This window comes from Myotis yumanensis, unplaced genomic scaffold, assembly GCF_028538775.1.
Source record: "Myotis yumanensis isolate MYYU_CA2020_CCGP unplaced genomic scaffold, mMyoYum1.0.hap1 SCAF_9, whole genome shotgun sequence".
NCBI lineage: Eukaryota > Metazoa > Chordata > Mammalia > Chiroptera > Vespertilionidae > Myotis > Myotis yumanensis.
The window spans coordinates 47,962,837-47,985,535 of record NW_027223760.1 but is presented as its reverse complement, the minus strand read 5'-3'; the positions used below and the strand labels follow the sequence as shown (position 1 = coordinate 47,985,535).

Sequence of the window (22,699 nt, the reverse complement as noted above, 5' to 3'; positions counted from 1 at the left end):
TTTATTATGAAAGCAAAATTTATCTACTTGTTATAGGTTAAAATTGTTATATTAGACTGTGATGAAAGAAAATCAACCAACCAACAACTAAAATAAGCTACTATAAAGTTCTACGTCATACACCAGGGCTAAAATTTTCTAAGGCTATAGCAGTTGACTTATTTTACCTATCTATGCCAAAAGCCACTTTGGAAGATTGCTGTGCTAATAGTTCTTTTAACTCTGCATATGCATTGGCTTCTACAAGAGAGGTAGTTTTGCATAATGTATAAGGCATAGTCTCTGTTTTGCCAGTTACACTAGTTATATGACTTCATGTAAATTATTTACCCCATACATAAGGTACTTGTGAGAATTAAAAGACATAATCTTTGTAAAAAGCTTACTTCAATACCAGACAAATATTAAACAATTTATTTTTATAAGCTATCATCATCACCATAATCATCATCCTCAAAAAATACAAAAAAAACCCCACTTTCCTACTTATCCTAACTTATATAGCATAATATATTCTATCTCCACTGATATCTAACTTATTATCATTTCTATAAAATCCATGATATTAAGGATTTTGTCTAACCCACCACTGTATCCTTTAAGACTAAATGAGTGCCTCGTACATACAAAGAGCTCCAAATATTTTTGTGGTTGAATGTTCTTCCCATTAGGACGGCCCAATGCACAGAGTAGGGTATCAGAGTTCATTCTAACCAGAGAGCACTTTTCTTCTGTCACCATCCCACTTCTCTCTATTAAACCAAAGATATCTTCTCAGTAGTCGCTATTCTTCTAGACTGGTATTCAAAATATGGGTTTATTTCTTCTCATTATCATCCTTCTAAGACTCAGAGGGGATAATGATGAAATATAACTATTACTAACTCAATATCTTTGTTTTACTTGGTAGGATAAGCTGAACAGACCAAAATATACTACTTGTCAAAGCACGTTGATTATACAAACTTATTTCTGATTATTTAATACCAAATATACTTACTCTCCAAAGCCTAAACATAGCACTATAAATTTTGCTTCTATTTTTTATTTTGAAATTAATTTTACTTTTAAAACCAGATAATATATTCCCAGGTTCCAAAAGTGAAGACTTTATAGAAAGATATACCATGAGAAATCTCAATCTCATTCTTTCCCAACTGGTTACACCAAAAATTGGCCCTAACAGGTAGCAATTTTTATTAGTTTCCTGTATGACCTCCCAATGTTTCTTTAAACAAATAAAAGTGGACAAAAATAGGCACATTAAAGGTGCTGAACATTACTAACCATCAGGGAAATGCAAATCAAAACCACAATGAGATATCACCTCACACTTGCTATAGCTATTACATTATTATGTTATGTAATTATGGCTGTTATGGATATTATTAAAGAGACAAGAAATAACAACTGTTGGTGAGGATTTGGAGAAAAGAGAATCGCTGTGCACTATTGGTAGGAACATAAGTTGGTGCTGTTACTATGGAAAACAGCATAGAATTTAATCAAAAATTAAAAATAGAACTAACTACCAGATGATCCAGCAATTTCATTTCTGAGAATTTATCAGAAAAAAACAAAAGCATTAACTTGAAAAGATATATGCACCCCCATGTCCATTGCAGCATTATTTACTATAGCCAAAATATGGAAACTAAATGTTTCTCGATGGATAAATGGATAAAGACAATGTAATATATTTATATATACACAATGGAATATTATTCAGCCATAACAAAAGAAGGAAATCTTGCTCTTGATAGCAACAACATGAATGGACCTTGGAGGGCATTATGCTAAACTAAGTCAATTAAGTCAGACAGAAAAAGACAAATATTGTGTGTTTCACTTACCAAAAAAAAAAAAAAAAAAAGAAAGAAAGAAAACCAAATTTGTAGATACAGAGCGATGATTACTATAGGCAGGAAGTTGGGGGTGGGTGAAATGTATGCATGTGATCAAAAGGTACAAGAAAATCTGACTGTAAATATCACAGGAAATCAAGAAAATACAAATTTAGACAATGATGAGATATCAGTTTGCATGCAACATATAAAATAAATGTCCTTAAAATACCAAGTATGGGTGAGCTGGTACTGTAGATTATGCCTAGAAATGAAAAAGCCAATTTTGGCCCTAACCGGTTTGGCTCAGTGGACAGAGCATCGGCCTGCAGACTCAAGGGTCCCAGGTTCGATTCAGGTCAAGGGCATGTACCTTGTTTGGGGGCAAATCCCCAGTGGGGAGTGTGCAGGAGGCAGCTGATTGATGTTTCTCTCTCATCGATGTTTCTAACTCTCTATCCCTCTCCCTTCCTCTCTGTAAAAAAATCAATAAAATATATTTTTTAAAAAGCCAATTTTGCTAATTTGAGTTCATAGAATCTAAGTCTCAATACACAAAGCATAGTAACTACTTTATCAGTTACCAAATGATTTCAAACTTAATGTGTATATTAGGCAGAAACTGAACATATGATTTAAATTGCACTTAAATTCCTACTTACTAAAGGTTCCTTTTGTAATATATCCAAATGTATAGTTATCATATTTTTTCATTTTCTTCATAATGCAAGCCGGTAAGTTTTTAGTGGAAAATCAAAATGATTATATTACATTTCTCTAGGTCTGCTGAGTTACTATGATGAAATAGAAAGAGAGAATAGAATTAAATTTAGTATAAACTTCTACATGGCTATTTAAGGAAAAACCAGAAGTGGGCTAATTTGTCAAATGATTGAAAGTACATGAAAAACAAAAACTAGGATTTGGAGATGCACATGAATGGATAGTTGAATGCGGCTACCAGAAATCCAGGATACTGCCTTGTAATCCGCAACTCTCAAAAAGTTAGGAGATAAATGTATTGACTTGGCCCTCCAGGAGAGAAGCACATGATTTAATCTGCTTTACCAAGAACCAGAATTGACATCAGCTTTTTTATGCAACCGAAGAAAACCTTGTGACTTGAAAGGAAACAGTTCATTCAAGTAAAACTCAAAAAGCACCAAGATACTGAAATCCCCTGCCAGTTAAATGTTAAATGACTAATAGTAGAAACACATCCCAAATACTAATTGTTCTATGGCTGTTGGAGAAATGCGTATGTTTACTATTCTTAAACTCACCTCGGAGTAGATGATGCTTGGGCTAAAATTATCCTGGGGCCCTTAGTAATTCCAGCTGACGCCAGCGCTTGGAAAAAGGCAGGAAACTGGCTGAAATAGTCCCTTCTCTCAGTTTGCTATAACCTGTTCTTTCAAATGCCGCAGGGGTATCCTGTTCTCTTGCAGCGAGGGAAAGGAAATGATCTCAGAGTGAGGGTGCTGATGTGCGTTAGGAAGCAGCTAGAGCTTACATGACCCTCTCTGGCTTGATAAGATACACCTATGCATCTAAGCAGGAGAAAAGGCCTCATTAAGGAGAAACCTGGGCTTCTGGCTCCACATTTAGAATTGCTGGGCGAGTTAGTAACTAAGGCCATTTGAGCTGAAGCTAACTTGCAAGGGTTTTGCTTATCTGTCTTCTGGTTCAAACCTGGAGCAGTTTGCATCCAAAAATTAGACAAAAGGCGGGGGGTGGGGGGGGCGCGTAAAATGCTCAAAGAAAAGAGGAAAGGTCCCTTTCTTTGTGGTCCAACCTGCAGTTGCCTTCATAAAGGATTCAAACAGACCACATACTCTGGCTAAAACGCTGCAGCTGTGGTCCACTGTGAACAGCTGAGCCACAGACCGGGAAAAGGTATTTGCAACACCTATTATTGACAAAGGATGACTGATCAACATTAGATGAGGAATTCCTACAAGTCGATGAGGGAAAAGGCAAGCTAGAAATGGGCAAAAGATGAACGGGTGACTTTGGAGGAGAAGGAAAGGAGGCGTGCTTGACTCAGGGCTGCCCGGAAAGGCTGGCAGGACAGGGTACAGAGCCACGTGTCTGTGCCAATGCCACACAGCTGGAGGGTTGCTTTGCCCAAGAGCTGGAGACCACATGGGAGATGCAGTGCCCTGAGGGTGAACATAGGGAGCTGGCCAAGGGTGCCCTCCATGATCCCCAACCCCCAAGGCCACCAGGACAGCAACACTTTGAACAAGATCTGTGTGATGATAAACTGAGGAAGTGCTAATGTAGTTGTGGTTTGGCCTGGTTCCTTCCTGACTCAGATAATCTGACTCCTGTCACCATTAGCGATTCTGTTCCCCCAGTTCCCAAACAGTGAATGTTCGAAAACATTGCATTAGTCGGAACACAGCAATGTAAAGCTCTTGATAGGTCTGAAGCAGAAAGAACTGGATTGGAGACCTGATCTATCAAGCCATCTCATCTTTGGATACATGTCCCAAACACCTAAACTGTGTGGGGAGAAATATTAAAGTGAATACAAAAAAGAAAAGCCTTCTTAAATTGCCAACACTCATTTTCCAGCGATAACACTTTATTTGAGGCATCAAGCAATATACTGAAAGAGGTGAGTCATGCGCAAATAATGTCCTTATTTCCATAATTGTACATTTGATACTCTCTGCCCTCTTCAAGAGGGTGGGGAGTGAGCAAAGATGAGAAGCACATAGCTTTTATACAAAACCGTATCTATGTAAGTGCTTGAGAAAGTCCGCTTTTAATTTAGTTTTTCCTTCTTTAAAAGGCATGTCGGTTTTATTTCGGAAAACTAAAATAAGCTAGTTCTGCCACTGAGGATAGTTTCTCCACAGAGTTACTTATGAAATAACGCAGCTGCCTTTTTCTTTAAAGGGATTCTTGTCTTCTGGAATGCCTTTCACCAGAGGGTCCTCTCCAGAACGTTCTTCAATGTAGTTTTTTATTTCTTCAGAACATTTAGACACCTTGAAGTGGGGGAGGGGGAAGAATGAATTAGGTCAGGATTGTTCAAACTGTATCCCCAACTTTTAGTGAAACTAATATAAATTGGGTATGACCAACATTTACAATGAGACCAAAAATATTAGAGTATAGCATGAAGCATATATAATATAATAAATGATACAATCTATGTAAAATATATTTCTAACTATGGGTTAGAATGTTAGAGAGTCACTGTATTAAATAAACTATCCTCAGCAATTTCTATGCATTGTGGCTCACATGATTTCCTTCCTCTGCTAAAATGCAGTTAGTGACGTGTCCACAATATTTTAGGAACTAAACCAAACTGTGCTTTCAATTTTCCATGCTAATGAACAGGTGTAGTAGTACACTCCCAAATGTTTTGGGGCATACCTGCCAACATTCTCATTTATTATGGGTGTGTGCCACGTTCTGCAATTTCACTGGAAAGTCTGACTCGGGAAAAGGCTGCAGTTGCCCGTCACACCATTCTGTCTCTGCTCAGAATTCCTTCCTGTTAGTTGCTTGAGGGCCATGGCCATAAGAAAAGACTTGTCTGAGACTTATTATGCTAACCTGAGATTCTTGTGTGTATGTAATCACTTATAAACTTTATCTGAAATGGAGAAAGGATTAAATAGTTCCCTTAAAAAGTCTATCCTTAAGAGACAGGTTACAAGAGTGAGTTTTTAAAAAGTACTTAAAAGGAAAGGAAAAGAAAAGGATTTGTGTCTGAATGAAAGTCTCTATTACTAGTAAGAAATTAGAAGCAAAAATTATAGAACTCAAGCAAAATTCCAGAGGAGACCACCTAAGACTAGACAAAAATATTCCCACTAAATTTTTAATTACTAATCTTCAAACTGTTTTAGTGGTGACTACTAAAACATGTTTGCATGTGTATCCCAAAATGTATATAATTATTTACTTAGAAATAAATGCAGATACTATTGTGTCAATATATCATTCATAATTACAAAACATAATCTGGAAATTATTTAAAAATAAAGATTGGCAACTAACCAAAAATATAAATTTTAATATTTTACTCCCATATCCCAAAGACTCCTTGCACACCAGTGTGGAGGCCACTGATCTAAAATTTAAAAGTAGGTGATTCAGTTATCTGGCTTAAAATGTGGCAAAATAAAACCCTTTCAAGTACCATTCTCTCAGGTCGCATCTGCTCTCCATCCTTGCTGACACTGAATTCTCAAAAGTGAGATGCAAGTATCCATGACGTGGGGTCTGTGGTCCCAGATAAATTTAAGGATAAGATTCAAGTTCCCTTAAATTGCATCCATTCTTAGGAGGTTTCTTCATCAGGTTTCCAAAGGGATCTGTAACTGCCAAAGTACTCCTCTGATGGGTTTCTTTCCATGATCAAGAGGATGTGTTTGAACAACAATCAGCTGGAGCCAGAGTCCAGCCTGTGAATTTCGTGCCCTTGGCCTGAGCAGAGCACATAGCTCAGACATGAACAACTGATTGACAGAATAACCAACGGGAATCACAAGACGGTGTTCCAGTAACTGTCCTATCATTAGCTCTGGGGCCCCATTGGGATTCAAGTTTGTGGGTGGTTTTTTTTTTTAGTTCTTAAAAGTAAGAGGGTTGAATGATCTCTAAGAGCCACAGTGTTTGTCTAGCACTAACATTCTATAATTCAAAGTGCATAATGAAATATGTTTGAATATTATTATTAGGATTTCAGTGCCTCTCCCTAGATCCCCTATGGCTATCCTTGACATTTTCTCTCCCTCTGGCATACAATTGGAGTTTCTGAAGTTGGAAAGCTGACCTAGCAGGGTGTGTCCTGGACGTGGATAATGGGGAACTGGCAGGGAGGACCTACTAATGAATATTTCCACAGTCAGCTGCACCGAGGCCCTGCCCAACTTCTAAATCGAAGCTTTAAATAACTGGAAGATATTTGTTTCTTTCCCCCCTATAACTTCTGCATAGGGGTACTAGCTATTAGGATGTTCCAACTTTTCAACAACGCTTTACTTTCGTATATGCAACTCTGTTTAATATGTAACCTCTAAGTTTCATTGTGTGAAAAAAACCCAAGGGGTCAACACATGCACTACCACTGGGCTTTGCCAGCCACCAAATGGGTCCCCTAAATATCCAAGAAACAAGCCTCTTCATTGAGTCAGGTAACTTTGTTTTTTTCCCTTTAAACACAGCAGTATTTTTATAAGCATCTCAGTATATGTGTGAGTATTTATCAATAAACCGATACTGCTGTGTTTGTTCATTACTTATAAACCGGACATTACGAAGGGATGGGAGTTACAAATAAGTATGGAGATTGCAATGTTTTGCTTCCAAGCCCCAATGGGCGGGTCACTGAACACCTCTGGAAAGAGCCCTGTGAAATTCAAAACTAGGTAATTCAGGACTTTAAATTGTGATTTTAAAAGGCCTTTCAGATACCATCCTTCCCAAGACGAAAAAGATCAAGGCAGTAAGCAGCCATCTGTCTTCTTCCTACAGCTTGGGGTTTTAAAACCGACTAACAGCAGGCACAATTTCTTGCCCGTTTCCCCAGTCTAGGAACTGACATTTGGCTTTAAATTACTCATCAGATCCCTGCTCTCTCCTTTACCTCCCATGACTTCCACATCAACTGGCAGTTCCCAGGCGCCACCAAAGCCCTACTTCCAGCTGCAAAAACAACAACAAAAACCACACACACACACACACACACACACACACACACTCGACAGCCGCCACCTATTGTTTTAGTGCAACAAACCAGGAAAAGCTGCCCTCGGAGAAGGAAAAAATCTGGGGCAGCCCATTTACCTGTTGTCTCTGCAACTTCACTTCTTTGCGAAGTTGCTCCACTTCCATCTTCAGCTTTTCCTTTTCTGGCAAATCTTCGATGTGCAGAGCCGGCATCTTCGCCCCAGAGCTGGGCCCAGGGACAGCTCTGGAAGTGGAGCAGCTGGAAATGCGATAAACCAGGGCGCGTCCCAAAATAACTGCGCCCCCGCCCCCCTCCGTTACCCCCGCCCCCCCCCCCCCCCCCCCCCCCCGCCAGTGCTGGACGGGCCCGCCCCCCGCGCGGTGGTCCCCGGCGGGGAGCCGCTGCTGCCTCGGCCCGGCCCCTCACGCCAGCCCTGCCCTCCGTCCCCAGAGCTTAAAACCCCTGATCGCGCTCTCCAACCCCCCCAAACCCGGCAGGCCTGTCCCAGGGAGCCCGGGGAGGGTTCAGCCCAAGGGCCCCGGGCCTGATTCCCGACCCCACCTCGCCCTCGCGGGACCGTCCTGGGCTGGGGCCCAAGGGTTGGGGTTGCGCTATCCTCTGGAGAAAAAACAAACGTTTTACTTTTTGTTCCTTTTTTTTTTTTTTCCTTTCTTACCCTTTCCCAAGTCATATCCGGGCTTTGTTTATGAAGCAAGAAAGGGGGACACTACCCTGCAGGAAATAACAGCTCTTCACTTCTCCGAGAGTTTCCAAAAGATACAGCACGTAACTTTTCCCAGTTACTTACACACATGTATTGGGGGAACTGTGGGCGCCGGAGAGAAGTCCCAGATGGAAAATGGAACTGGGCTGTGACCTCAGAAACACCCTCCACAGCCATCCAGTGTATTAAGGAACTGGGAAGGACTCTGATCCACATTTGGGGACCAAAGGGGGACCAGGGGCATTTTCTGACATTAAATAATTATCTGCATTCTGGATAGCAGAGTTTGTGTTGGGGAGTGTTTTGTAATGATTGAACGGTAAGTGGATGATACCAGAGGAGAGAGCAAGAATCTTAATGTTCTCCCCCAAAAGATTTCTTCCACTCCATCTGCCAACGTGTGGGCGACACTTGACACCGAGGATTGTGAATTCCTGATTCACAAAGTATTGGTCTCTCCCCTTTTTGGAAAGCAGTATTCATCTAGCTGCCACTTTGTAAAGCCAGGAAAAGTGACGGATGTGAAAAATGTTTGCCTGCAATAAAACCTTTCCCTTGGACTATCAACGAAAACCTTGTTAGTGCTGCTTAAAAAATTAGAAGAAAAATAAAGCATGAATGTGAGAAATCTTCCCAAGCAGTCAGATGTTTCCCTTTCTCTCCAGGGATGACCTACTGCTGTCTGAGTCAAATTCAAGTTAAGAGTGGAGGCATTAACTGGATTATTTCAGGGAAGTTGGACTTAGCCATAGTCACTCCTCATTTTGTAAGCAAAGGGGTTTTTTTTGTCCAAAAAACAATGATCTACTTGATGAGTGCTCCCGGATTCTAGTTTCAGCTCTGACACTGGCCATCCTTGGAAAGGTTACTCCAACCCCTCCTCCCTGATTCTGATTTTCTTAATGTGTAAAATATGTGATGGGGCAGGGGAGAGGTGAATTAGCTAGGGTATGTTTCCTTTCTAATTGTATTTATGTCTCTACATCTGATACATCACTTTCACGAAGAAAAACGTTAGGAGATTCTTTTTCTGCATTAGAAATACCACACATTCCAGGATCTCCCTGACTCAAAGAAGTTAGGTCAACTGATGGAGTGTTCCCTGTTGGTGAGCTGTGAGCCAAGACAAAAAACTCATGTTTCCAGAACTCATACATTTTTTTTTTTGGGTTTCCCCATTGTTTAAACTGAAAAGGTTGGTTAAAAATAGCTTAAATAAGTTAGTGAAAGTAGTTAATGTGGCCTGAATTAAATAAGCAGCAGCATCCAAATGAAGTAAATTGGTTAAGTAAATGAATGTCAGTATGTCTGTTCCAAATCATAAAAATAGAGCTATTTTGGTCTGGAAATTTCTTTCCAGTGAAATCACCTAGCTGCACGCAGTGAAAAATATTTATAAACCCATAATGGTTCTTTAACTTCTTCCACAGTGTTGTGAGACTTAAATTAGAGATGAAATATATATTAGTCTATTTTTTTAAAAGTTTTATTCTTATCAGATAATTCATATGCTAATATATTTAAGTACATGGCTTGAACTAAAATGAATTGGGAAAGTCCCATGATCACACAATCTTCTGAAAAATGTTTTGTTGTTTGGTTTTAAGTGGTAAAATGATGGAAATGCTTCAACACACACACACACACACACACACACAGAGTCTGTAGTCCCTATTCCTAAGCATGGAATTTACCTCCCAGAGAGCAACCATGGCAAGTAATTTCTTGTGTATTCTTGTAGAAATATTCTATCAGCAAAAATTTTTTTGATAAACAAATGTAAAAGCCGTATCAGTTGTATCCAAATGTACTTTTAACATTTTACATATAATTTATGTGTTACCCCTAATCAAAGTTAGTGTGCAAAATATGTGTAGAAACCATTCTGCAGTGAAAATGACAGGTGTAATCAGAAATAAACTTTTATTATCCCACCGTCTGTTGACAAATGTTTTAAAGAAGCTGCCAGTCATAAAAAGCAGTCAGAGGGATGTAAAGTACAGCATAGGGAAAATAGTCAATAAAATTGTAATAATTATGTATGGTGTCAGATGGGTACTAGACTTAGTGAGGTGATCACTTTGAAAGTTATATAAATGTCTAATCACTCAGACTAATACAATATTGTATGTCAACTGTAATTTAAAAATTAAAAAAAATCATTGGTTCCATAAAAATTTTTAAAAAGAAATCTGCTTAATAAAAATAATATTAACCATGTGGTTATTTTTACTTTTAGAGTATTTACCTTGGAATGTAAAAAAAGAAAAAAAACCAATTCTTGGACTATTTTTCTGATGTATTAAGTATGTTGTTAAAAATCCATATAAAGAAAATCATAAGAAAAATTTGAGGGCAGCTATATTAGAGTTGATTTTATACTAACTTGTGTTAAAAGAAGATCTTTTAATCTTGTGATCTTTGCAAGACATAGATTCTCTTTGAGTCTGTTTTGTTAGGGTAAATAAATGTGGTTACCTCCCAAATTATACTCCTCTAAAATTTATAAAGTAAGTGGTGATTGTTTAGGCCATTAAAATGATGGTATCTTTAAGGAAAGTATTTAACATACATTTCGTGCACTCTTGGTCCATTTAACATTTGGCTCAATGTATCATAACTATCACATGGACATTTTCATAAACTGACCTGTAAGATTCTTTTTCCTGATGGAGACACTGGGAAGTCTGATGCTCTGGTTACCTTAACAATTAATAATTCGTGGTATCAAAATTATTCCTTTCATCAATTACGTTCATACAAGACTTTAATTTTCATTGCATATAATTGGTCATTCTCATTACTTGGTGTATAGTTTCCCTCGCAGGTTTTTAGATTTGGAAGTTTGATATTAGCCTTGTTTTAAAATGTGGTTAACATCAATCAATCCAAATGAAAATAACAGTGAATTTTTTTCTTACTAAAACTTTAAAACTTACCTATGTATACAAAACACCCTGAAAGGGCTAATATCTCAAATGATATAGAAAGTATGTCACTTTGCCCATTCTCACTAGTGATATCAGGTAGTTTTGTTGAACAGCCAAATGCTAAGGCTATGCCTGAAGTATTTTTTGTTTTTCTTTAGTTTTACCTCATTCCATTTAACCTAGTGATCCGTGTCCCTGAAATAACAACTTCTGGGGGAAAAAGAATCATTTACTGCCACTTGTAGTTGTGTGGGCTATGGGACAGCCATGATTTCATTTCCTTCTCCCTGGACCATCTTTCTCTATGCTTCCTTCCTATGATTTTTATCTTACTCAAAATCCCGCTGACAATCTGTATTTTTAAGCAATAGGAATTTTACCCTACTGCTGATTTAAGTAGTAAGCCAATAAGATTCTGAATCATCCTTAAATTAAACACTTAAGTCAATTAAATTTTAGAGACTTTATTAGTTGATTTAGCAGTTACACAGATGAATGGAACTTCCGGCTTGGGAAATTTACAATATGTTATTGAAATTAAGACAGCTATACAAGCTATAAGAAGAGAAAGCACAATAATGTAAAATCACTTAAGAGATACACAATACACATTACTCTTGGAATAGAGTGAGGGACAGAGGAGATAATTTTTATTAAGCGTCAGAAGAGAAATAGGATTTCAAATGGCTGAAATGAGATGGAGCGGAGGAACATTTCAGGTGGAGGGATTCGTAGGACTAAACTCTAGAAGATGGAAAATGGGGAGTCATGTGAGGGATTACTTAATATTTAAGTGTGTTGACAACAGGAAGTGTGTAGGGTTAATAATAATAGAGGACATTTATAAGGCTTTCTTCCATATATTCATCTTTGCTCTAGCGATTTTAAATATTCATACAATAATAGATCTCTTTCAGAAAAAATAATAGCTCATTCTTATCTTTTTAAAAGAATAATCAGCATTTCTAATCTATTACAAAAATAGCACTGTAAATGTAAGAGCGCAACAAGGAAATACTCGCAGCAAAAATAGTTATCTAGTTATCTATTAATACTCGCCACTTGTTACAGAAGCAGAGGCGTTAGCAGCGCAAAGGTAGTGAGGTCTGGCGTAGGCAGACTCAAGGTGAAGCTAGGAGGAAATCGACTAGCAGGAGGATGCGGATAGCTACTTTTCTATCGTCTTGCCTTCTATCGATGGGACTGGTGAGAGTTATCATGGGGATGCTATGCATGTAGTCCAGTTCCTTTCCCAGTAATAAACTAACACCTAATGGGTCTTACTCTATGCCAGGCAAAATGCTAAGTGCTACAGTCACCCTAGTATCACAGTTAATCCCCAGGACAAAGGGGATAGCACCATTTCTTTCCTTATTCTACAGTAGAAGAAACTGAGACTCAGACAGCTTAAGTCATTTATCCAAAGTCAGTTGGCAGTTGAGTGCCAGAGCCCGAGCTGTCTGGCTTCTCATCATCCTCATTCTGGTGCTGGTTACACCTACTGTGCCCTGTGATGATACACTGAACCCTCGATCCAGTTGGCATTCCAGGGGAAAGTCACATCATTGATGACAACTAGAACTGGTAAGAATGGAGGAAGAGGTTAATGTTAAAACCACCACTGCTCGCTTTGGGTTGAAAGATAAAGAGAAACAGAAAACAAACCATCAACATCCAAAATCTTCACAGCACACATTCTGCAAAGATCAGTCTTATGAATCAAAAGAATAGACTTCCTAACTCAGTCAGCAAGAGAAAGGTTGAAAAAATATGTAAGTCTAACCATGAAATTTCCAGATGGAATAGTATGAGTGTTGAAAAAGGAAGTGAAGAAACATAAAACAGTAACTAAATGCTGGCAACCAACATAATACAGACTCATTCATAGATCACAGTAGTTACTGTCAAAGAAAGGGGTCAGTCAACATTATTGTCAATGATGCATTAGACCCTGTGCTAAATAAACATATTAAAACATAGACTTAACATTATCACATGCCAATTTTCATTAAAGATTTATATTAATGAATTTTAAAATTCATTCACATGCTTAATGATACTATGACATAGGATGAAAAATGAATGTTGTCATGAAAGCTCAAGATATTCCAGGGATTTTTATCTTTATTCCTTTATGAAATCACACAGCCTCCCTTGATCTCCTTGTAGGGGTTTTTGTCATCTGGGACACCCTTCAGCAGTGGGTCATTGGCAGCATTTTGTAGGACGTACTCCCGCAGGTCTTCACAACATTGGGATACCTTAAAGGAAAGCAGAGAGAGATGACTCATTTGGTTTAATATACAAAACTGCAGAATCCAGGAATGTATTTACGACACCAATTTCTGTGTGTTCTGTCTTTCTGATGAGATTCTGCTTTCTGTCCACACTTATGTACTTTTAAGAAGAGAAGAGGAAATAGCTGCTCCCTCCCCTCCCCTCCTGGATTTCTCCTGGCAGAGAATAAACAGCTGGCCACACTCCAGCTAAGGGCTCCCAGCAGACACAGAGATCAGAACACAGCTGGCAACACAAGTCAAGAATGTCACCAGAGGGAATATTAATGAAATATTTTTCCTCATTCCAAAAATGTGACCTGTAAAAGTGGGAGGGAATGAATAATTGTTAAATTCCAGGCTTATCACCCCTGCTGGAATCTCAGAAGTATACACAGATCATTTCATTTTAATCCTATCTACAGTGATTGATCATGACAATGTACCTGAAGGTGAACTCCAAAGGATCGGGCACCTTTGGCTGATTTGTTCACATGGATCCCAGGCATGTCGAGCAGAGCCTACATTTAGTTGGTGCTCAGTAAATAAATATTCGCTGAACTGAATTAAGTTGTTTCATTTATAAACTTGCTCCTCATTCCTCTGCACCATTATGAAGACACAGGCTTTAGGACCTTAACGGACACAGCCAGAGCCTGCTAATGTACCATTTAACATATCTTTTAGGGAGAGGCAATGTTTTATACATATGTAATATAAGTGTGTGTGTGTGTGTGTGTGTGTGTGTGTACATTGGGAACAAGGTATTCATTTGTTTAACTTTCTTTTTTTTTTTTAATTAAATCTTTATTGTTCAGATTATTACATTAGTTACTCTTTTTTCCATTTGTTTAACTTTCAACTTGCTTTGTTTTCACTTAATATGTCATTCAAGACATTAACACAAAAAACTTCATTTTTGGCAGTCCATTAAGTGGTCATTTCATAAGTTATGTAACCAATTTTGTTTTTGTTTTTTTAAATAAAATCTTTATGCCAATTTTGGACACAGATTCCAAGCAACATTAGTCGTAAGATTACAACTCTGCAAACTCATTATTGACATCGCAGAACAAATCATTTCTAACTGGGGCAAGGCATCCGTTATGTGGCTCCTTCACAGAATGAAACGTGAAGTTTGTAAACACTTCTGCAATATACGGTCATTTAGGTTCACTTTGGTTTTTTCCTCAAAAATTCAAAATTGAGATTTAAATTCACTTTTCTTTTCCTCTCCTCCTAACACCAGCCCATTGGCTCCAACCAGAAGTCAGGAACAGAGGTTTAAGTTGCTGTCCTAATGCAGGACTTTGACAGCGTCTGGCTAGGATCTCTATGTGAATGTATGTGTTTAAAATTATTTCAGCAAGGCTTCTTATCAGTGCAAATGGCTTAATTCAGGGTTACATGGTATGTGGAAAGCATTCACAATGGATTCAGGTCACTCCAGGTTTGAATTTTGGCTCTGCCCTCTGACCAACTATGTATCTTAGTTCAAGTTAAGTTACTTCCTCTATGAAATAGCAAGAGCAACACTAGCTGCATTAAGTGCCTGGCATACGAAGCTGCTCAGTAAAATGGTAGCTATTTTTAGCCATCACTCCAAAGATTATCTTTAGTCTGCCTATTGCACTGACTTATAATCATTGCAAATCTCCCAGCTTTAGGATGCAGAGTTGGCTGGCTGACCATACTGCATCCCTGACAACAAAACAGGTCGAGGCATATTATGGACCAGTCTGGTTCATAGATATTAATAGCAATTAAAAAAATAATAATGGTAGAAAGTACTTGCCATATACTAGGCATTGCACTCAGAATTTTGTATATATTATCCCACTTATTCCTCCCAATTGCCCTCTGCATTAGATGTTGTCACTATGCCCATTTTACAGAAGAAACAGAGGCACAGGTAAGTTAGATAACAGGTGAGTGTTACACAGGGAGTAAGCCATGGAGTCAGAATCTGAACCAGAGATATGGCTCCAGAGCCCATCCACTTAGCCATCCTGTAATGATACTATGTCATCCTCTGTCAGAGTGTTGGGTTCAGGACCTGGAGGTTCCGTTGTGTGAGTGTGTGTGTGTGTGTGTGTGTGTGTGTGTGTGTTCGGCAGTCTCAGATTAAATTAGTTTGACTTCTAAGAGTAAGAAGATGTTAAAGAACAGAAAAAGGAACCCAAGACCCGACAGATGGTGATGTATGCACTGTTTACTACAAGTAAAAATTCCTAGGTGAACTTGCCACAAGTGAATAATAAACATGAAGACAGCCAAATTGCCTACAAAACCACAATCATGAAAATATAAATAATAAACACCTTTTGGATGTTTTAAGTAAAGAAGAAAAAAATAACTCTCCTTTCCTCCAAAATTTTATTTTATATTCCTGAAATTATAAAGGTAACAATTTGAACTTTTTGGTTATGCTCCAAGTTTTTCTGCAGTGTATAGATTTAATTTTATCTTTCTAGCAAAACATGTTTTGCCTCTATGGGAAGGGCAACAGGGAAGTGTGAGACAATTGTAAACATCAAAAGAGCCAAAATTCTTATTTTTATTGGGAGTAAGAGTATTGAGCACAGTTTAAAGATAATACATTCCTTTTTTTTTCACTTTGGCCTGATAAAATGAGTATTTAAAAAATATATAAAAATATACTTTTATCACTACACTTGTGAAGGAGCTTTTGTTTATACTAACTTTCCTAAAATGAGCAAATCTAAGATACATATCTACATTTTCTAAACTCCATGGGAACTTTTATGCCTTTGCCATTTATTCTCCTTTAATGGCAGAGAATTCTTGATAACCATTTCCAAGACTTGTCAGATGTTTTTGGGAGGAACTATGAGTTCTTGTGCTTGAACTAATTTATGCTTCTAAAGAAGGAATAGAATGTACTCATTCATTACTGGCTATGAGAGTACTAGGGGCGATGACTTCTTGGTTAAGAGTATTTGAACAATATCAAAGATTTGCATCAAATAAAGAAAAGCTTCTCAATTTAGAAAGATAAAAACAAAAGGCCAATATGCATTACTTTATTTTATTGCTTAGCTAAAATATGGTCACTGTCTCATATTCGTTTTTCTTTTCTTTTCTTTAACAACTCTACAAATGTAAAAGCATTTTTAACTTAGTGGTCATGCAAAAAGAGGCAACGTCTGGATTTGGATCATGGAAAATAGTTTGCCAATTCTTTGATTTAAACCTAAATCAAGAAATAATTGTGAGTATTCATTTTCTTAATCCCTGATACATTTTTACCTGCACAATTTATTTTTAACTCCATTGAACCTCACCAGGGAAAGGTGTGGGGCTGGAAAAATAATTTCCCCCCTACCTTTCTAGGTTCTTGGCTCAGAACCCCTTGTAATAAATTTTTAAAAAGCAGATTAATAGGAAAAAAACAAACAGAAGTTTAATAACATGTATACCTTCTGTATACATGGGGATACTCAGGAAAACTGAGTAATTCCCCAAAATGGCCCAAGACAGCTCCTTATATACCACCTCCATCTGAAGATAAAAGACGGGTGGGAGGGTGGGACTGAGAGGTTCCCAGGCAAAGCACAGCAAACTAGGATAAGATTGTACAGATTGAAGTCCTTACCGCCCTTAATAATAGTTTCTAGAGATTTAGTCACCCTCCTCATCCAGGTACAGAGAGGAGACACCCTCACACAATAAGAGATTTCCCTTATAAATGTCAAAATCTCTTACCAAAGGGCATCTTCTGCTACGCTTTCAGAGCTTCTCCTGTGTCTGCTGTTTCTCAACAATAATCAGACTAAAGTAATCCTTATACCAAAGAGGCATATTTGGGGGTAGCAAATTCTGTACTCTTTCAGTGGTTTCTAATCTGGCCAATCCTACAGTATCTCTAGTTGAAAATATAATTCAAAAGAAAACAATTTACCTTCATTCTTTCCAGTGCCGCTTCTCTGCGGAGCTGCGCAACTTCCTTCCTCAGTCTCTCCTTTTCTGCCATTTCTTCCATATTGACTGCTGGCAACCTTTTCTTGCTAAAAGGTAGAAAGTTAGTTCATACACCTGGATGGTGGAACTTGCTTCAAGTCAATGTTAGCCAACCCTTCCCTCAGCTCTTAACTTACTGAGTGAACTGTCTCTTTCTCTGTGTGTTTGATAATCGATTTCTCACGAATGCTCTCCAAACAATCCTAGCACTGAACACCAGTCTTGGGATTTTAAAGCTTCTTTATAATCTTCACTAATATGATTAAACCAAGCACTAGACTCTAAACACCTGCTAGTAGGTTTGTGAGGGGAGGTCAGTGTAGTCAGTAGGTAATTTTAAATACTCAAAGATCCTCCTTTTTTCGTTGTGTTTTTTTTTTCTTTTTTCCCCCACAGTGTCAAAATTTGGATTTCCTACCCTCATCTCCAGCTCCAAAGCCCTCCACTATATGATTTATGCCATTTAAGTTTGTTTAAGGTCATTTTGAGGACTGCCCATTAATCCCTTAAATCACTAGAGTATTTGATCTGGTATTAACTTAGAACCATAAAAAAGTGTCATTACAAATTCTTTATAAGTATGGGATTGAAATAGGCACCGATAAAATGGAAATAAAGTGAACAAACAACTTGGTTACTGAAAAATAATGAGCACATTACTTCAAAGCATTAGAATATTTGGAATTTGTATGTAACCGTCTCAAAGATTTAGACAGCAATGATGAGCAAATGTGGCAAGATATAGGGGGCCTAGTGAGTTTGATCTGCCGATATCATCATAAAAGAAGAGACTCTTTCTTTTGCACTCTCAGTAATCTCTTCTCCTTCATTAGATCTGTGGGCCATGGGAAAGATGGCACAGTAGCTTGGTCATATCTATATGAAATTGCCTGGAAGATATTTCATTAGAGCCAATGACATCATACTTATAATCTCCACTTTTTTCTCTTTTGTTTCTGTGGCCCAATTTTTATTCAGACTGTGCTGTCTTTCATGTCACTTACTGATAGGTGGCATTATAAGTGCTCTTAAAGGAGAGCATGAGGACATAATGTGGCTCCTTTAATACCAGGCCTAGTAGATACTCTTGGTGCCCTACCCAGATTCTCCTTTCTGGAGTGGGTATTCATCATCTTTCCAACAGCTGTGGGTTTTGACCGCCAAGGGAAAACCTTCTGCATAGGTATGTCCTTGGCTTATGGGAACCACTTCAACAGGTGATGCCTGGGATACTACTGGTCCCTGAAGGTGACTGGTCGTAAACGGCTGGCTGAAGTGAGGTTCTCATAGCCCAGACCACCTGTCTCTGGGGTGAAGAATCTTGGTGTAACTGAGACCCATGGGTTCAGGATGAAGCTAGACTTCTGAAACCCCACATTTGCCTAACTGTTACTGCTTCATCCTGCTTTCCCTCCTTCCTTCAGATGTTTCTCCTCAGAGCTCACCCTCCATGAATCACTTGCACAAGGGTCCTTCTTGGCTCTGCTTCTAAGAAATCAAAGACGCTATGGATAATAAGGGCCTTTAGAAGAGCACACATATCTTTCATAACTTTTATGTACTTACTACTGCCTATTGTTCTGTAAATTTAACGAGTGAGGAGCAAAACTCTTACCTTTCTCAAGGACACCCAGACACACAGATAAAAGTAGTGTATACTGTCTATAAGGAGGGCCCAACTGCCCAGAGTTGTATTAAGTTCAAGGGTTTAAATAATTCAGATATAACATCCTCTAATTTAATCTCTATCCAATTTTCCAGATGAGTCAAAGGTTGTCTAGAGAATTAAAATATCCAAAATCATACAATGGGTGGCAATAGAGCTGGCGCTATTACTTAGGTATTTGTATTCTGGCCTGATGTGTTTTCTACTCCAGCACACTTCTCTCAGTTACCCTTTTTCAACTAGCATAAAAGAGACTTGTCTTTTTATACTCCACAATTACATAGAGCAACAAGCAGAGTTTACTACTCACCCTTTCCCATTCCTACCCGGCTGCCTGGGCTGCTTATATTCTATGCTTTCAGGTAGGGCTACCTCTCCATGGAAGTCCTAAGTGGGGCTAGATCAGATTGCTGGCCCTCTTACCAAGCATCCTAACTCCATCTTTATCAGAATATAAGGAGAAGACTGAAAACATATAGATCAACAAGCTAAGGTAGTAGCTAAGCTAACCCAGAGGAGAAACATACCCCCATTAAATAGAAGGCATTTTACATCTTCCTTCATCCTACCATTAGAAGATCTAAGTACTAATAGAAGAGGAGGGGAAGGACATATCTCACAGTCCTACCCTATCCTTGAGACAGTGGTTCTCAATGGGGGCAATATTGCCCCCTAGAGGGACTTTTGAAAATATTTTAGGTAGTTTATGGTTTTCACTGGTTTTTGTGGATGTGGGTGAGGGGATGTTGGTAGCCTAAGTGTCTCACCAGCATCTTTAAGAGCTTCCATTAGGTTTCTAGTGGAACTAAACAGGCTAGTGTGAAGTTCAAAGACTACCTGCTTTCTTTTTTATACTTTAGAGATTAGCACATTTTGAAGAAAACTGGACAAATATTTAATTTTTAAGGGCTATATTATGGGAAAATTATTAAAATTAGTTTTTTAAATCCTTTGTTTTATACCGAGAGCAATCATAGATTCTTTGAAATAGAAATGTTGCCAGTATGCTTTAAGTATTTTCAGTTACAAACATTCACTTTGACACTTTTTTTTTTTTAGATACAAGTCGACTGTGTCGTGTATAATAAACTTGTAATCATGTGGGAATAAATTTCCTTATTTCTTCTTTCTTAAAGTACTGTTATGTGCTAGACACTATTCTATATAGATGATTAAGGGCAAAGCAGGGGAAAGAACTTACAACTTACATTATAAGGAGGAAAACAAAACAATGAGTAAGATAAAAGAATAAAACCTCCCTTGTATCAGATTGTGATAGGGGCTAAGAAGAAAAATAAAATAGTGGACTCAACTCTCTTCTGATGCAGACCTTTCAGTTCAACTCTACTTCCCCTCCTCCCCACTAAAAGTCAATAAGGGAAAAAAATAGCGAGAGGCCTAGGATATGTATGCCCCTTTCAAACTGCAGCGGCTGCCTCTTCCAAAAGGCAGGCTGACCCTCTCATGTGATTTAAGGTATAAAGCTTTTCCACGCGAAGCTATAAGAAATGAACATTTGGCGGGCTTGGGCCTCTTTAGTAAGTAATGTGTAACTAACATGGGATTTGGGATAGAGTATAAAAAAATGACAGTATTTTTACAAGAAAGGGTGGCTTTATACTTGGAAAGGTCAAGGTCCATTACTTTCTGCTAAATATAACCCTGAAAATAAGGACTTTAGTATTTAACTCTCTCAATCCTCTAATCTGATTATCAACTTTGGCAGATGTCTCTCTTAGAGCTTTATAACAACATATTTAAATTGTAGCTACCTATTTGTTCTCAATGATAAATGTTATGTTTGAGTGAGAAAGATTTCTGAGATAGAGCTGTCCAGGAACTGAACTAGGGTTATGAGAATGTGTTGTATATGATAAACTTGAATTTGGTCCCCACTAATGTAGACAAAAAAGATGTGTGCAGAGTGAGACCAGGGAATCCTGATTCCGATGGACTGTGCTAGCTGCATAGCTTTGGCCAAGTCCCATATCAATCTAGAACTTCAGCTTCCTTATTAGGAGAGTGGGGAGACTAAAGATCTTCCTTAAGTGGTTACTCCAGGGGATTTAATGAACTAACACATACAAAGTAGAATGCAAACTCTCAAAAAACATTATATCCATCATTATAGTTACTGCTATAGAGGTCCCCCATGGTATGCAGGAATTAGGGGAACGGAACATTTCTCTTCCTTTCTCCATTCTTGTCATGCCAATCTCCTGTGGACTGGTAACCCAGGCTAGAATTCTGGGTAAGTGGTGAGGTTGCACTGTGCAGGAAAGGTCTTGGATTAAATAGTCCAAAATGTAGCCCAACCTTCTGGATGTCCTACATAGTTAAATATACAATAATCTGGGCGAGATAAGAGATGGCCAGCATCCTAAGTAAGCATGACATTTGAGGAAGCATACACCTAGCAAGAAGAGAAAGGGGTTTCAGAGATTCTGCCCTCCTGTAGAAGACAATGCTTTGCTAGAACCACAGCTCCTAAAAGAACCAACCAAAGCAACTAGCTGATGAAGGAATGCGTCTCTGTGTCCCATAAGTATTGAAGATGGAATGTTAGATATGTTTGTGTAGATTGGCTTTTATTTTGAATCGAGCTCTTGCTTGATTTTATTTATTTCCTCTTCAGTGGTCCCATAGGACCTGACCCCTATTTTTAATGGTGTGCTAAGAACACTAGGTTATATCATGTTCATCAGTCTACCCTATTATGTTATGAGTTTCCTAATGTATTTATTCACTCCAAATACCTAGCACAAAGTTTGGCACTTTTAAAATATTTAATTTGCTTCTTTTTTAAATAGGTGAATGAAAGGATGACCATGGTAGGAGATACATTATACACTCCAGGATCTCGTTCTTTCTAGGGAGAATGAGCCTAATAAAATTAATAATAGGGAATGTCTCCTCCTTTCACATGGCACCAATTTATATACTAACACTCACATATGTGCTCTGAGTCAGACGGAGGGCATACTGGGTAAACGTTTCCTACACGCCCAACTTGCTAGAAAAATGCCTCACTGGTGAAGCAGTTGCCTAAACTTTAACAAAATCCTCCTGACCCCTAATCTCTTAGAAGAGATTAACTGGATTTCTTAGCAGATGTGTAAACTCCTTGTTGGTGCCAGCTGGACTCACTTCAGACTTTATTTTGAAAGGGCTTAAACTAACAGGCAGCAAGAACTTTTTTTAATGAGTTACCAGTGCAACTCCTTAAGTAACTATTTTTTATAATATGGATCCCCAAATCACTGGGCTCAATGAATTCTCTTCCTTCACTCATGGGGTAGACATGCCAAGCTCTCTAAGCTGTCTGACAGAGAGGAAGATCATGTGCCTCAATCCTTTCCTTGAATTCATAGTTATCTCCCAAGCCTGGGAGGTTCTCAGAGGATAGAACATCAAGCCAAAGACTTGGGAATTCTAGGAGTAAATGTGTTTGAAATCAACTTTATATCCATTTGTTGTGGGGCCCGGGAGAAGTTGGGGAAAAAGAACAGGGGCAGGGATCTGAAAGGTGCTCCTGAACTCACTGTAGTGTTTGTGTGTTTTAATTCTGTTTTTGTTATTC

The 22,699-nt window shown here is 38.3% G+C and overlaps 2 protein-coding genes across 3 annotated transcripts; both read right to left on the bottom strand.

The window, feature by feature from the left end:
• Window positions 1–4,413: 4,413 nt before the first annotated feature.
• On the bottom strand, window positions 4,414–8,121 carry LOC139016352 (guanine nucleotide-binding protein G(I)/G(S)/G(O) subunit gamma-11). 2 transcript variants are annotated; one of them, XM_070424275.1, is made up of 3 exons: window positions 8,104–8,121; window positions 7,659–7,800; window positions 4,414–4,843 (listed from the first exon to the last, which is right to left on the bottom strand). In XM_070424275.1, exons 2-3 carry the CDS (start codon window positions 7,752–7,754, stop codon window positions 4,718–4,720), a joined length of 222 nt encoding a protein of 73 aa, XP_070280376.1. In that variant the 5' UTR covers window positions 7,755–7,800; window positions 8,104–8,121; the 3' UTR covers window positions 4,414–4,717. The 2 variants fall into 2 exon arrangements, with proteins under 2 accessions (XP_070280376.1, XP_070280377.1); XM_070424276.1 differs by lacking the exon at window positions 8,104–8,121.
• Window positions 8,122–11,671: 3,550 nt separating this feature from the next.
• LOC139016003 (guanine nucleotide-binding protein G(T) subunit gamma-T1-like) lies at window positions 11,672–18,495 on the bottom strand. Its single transcript, XM_070423535.1, has 3 exons — window positions 18,458–18,495; window positions 17,395–17,500; window positions 11,672–13,457 (listed from the first exon to the last, which is right to left on the bottom strand). The coding sequence occupies exons 1-3, from the start codon at window positions 18,493–18,495 to the stop codon at window positions 13,329–13,331; spliced, it is 273 nt and encodes a 90-aa protein (XP_070279636.1). The 3' UTR covers window positions 11,672–13,328.
• Window positions 18,496–22,699: the final 4,204 nt, after the last annotated feature.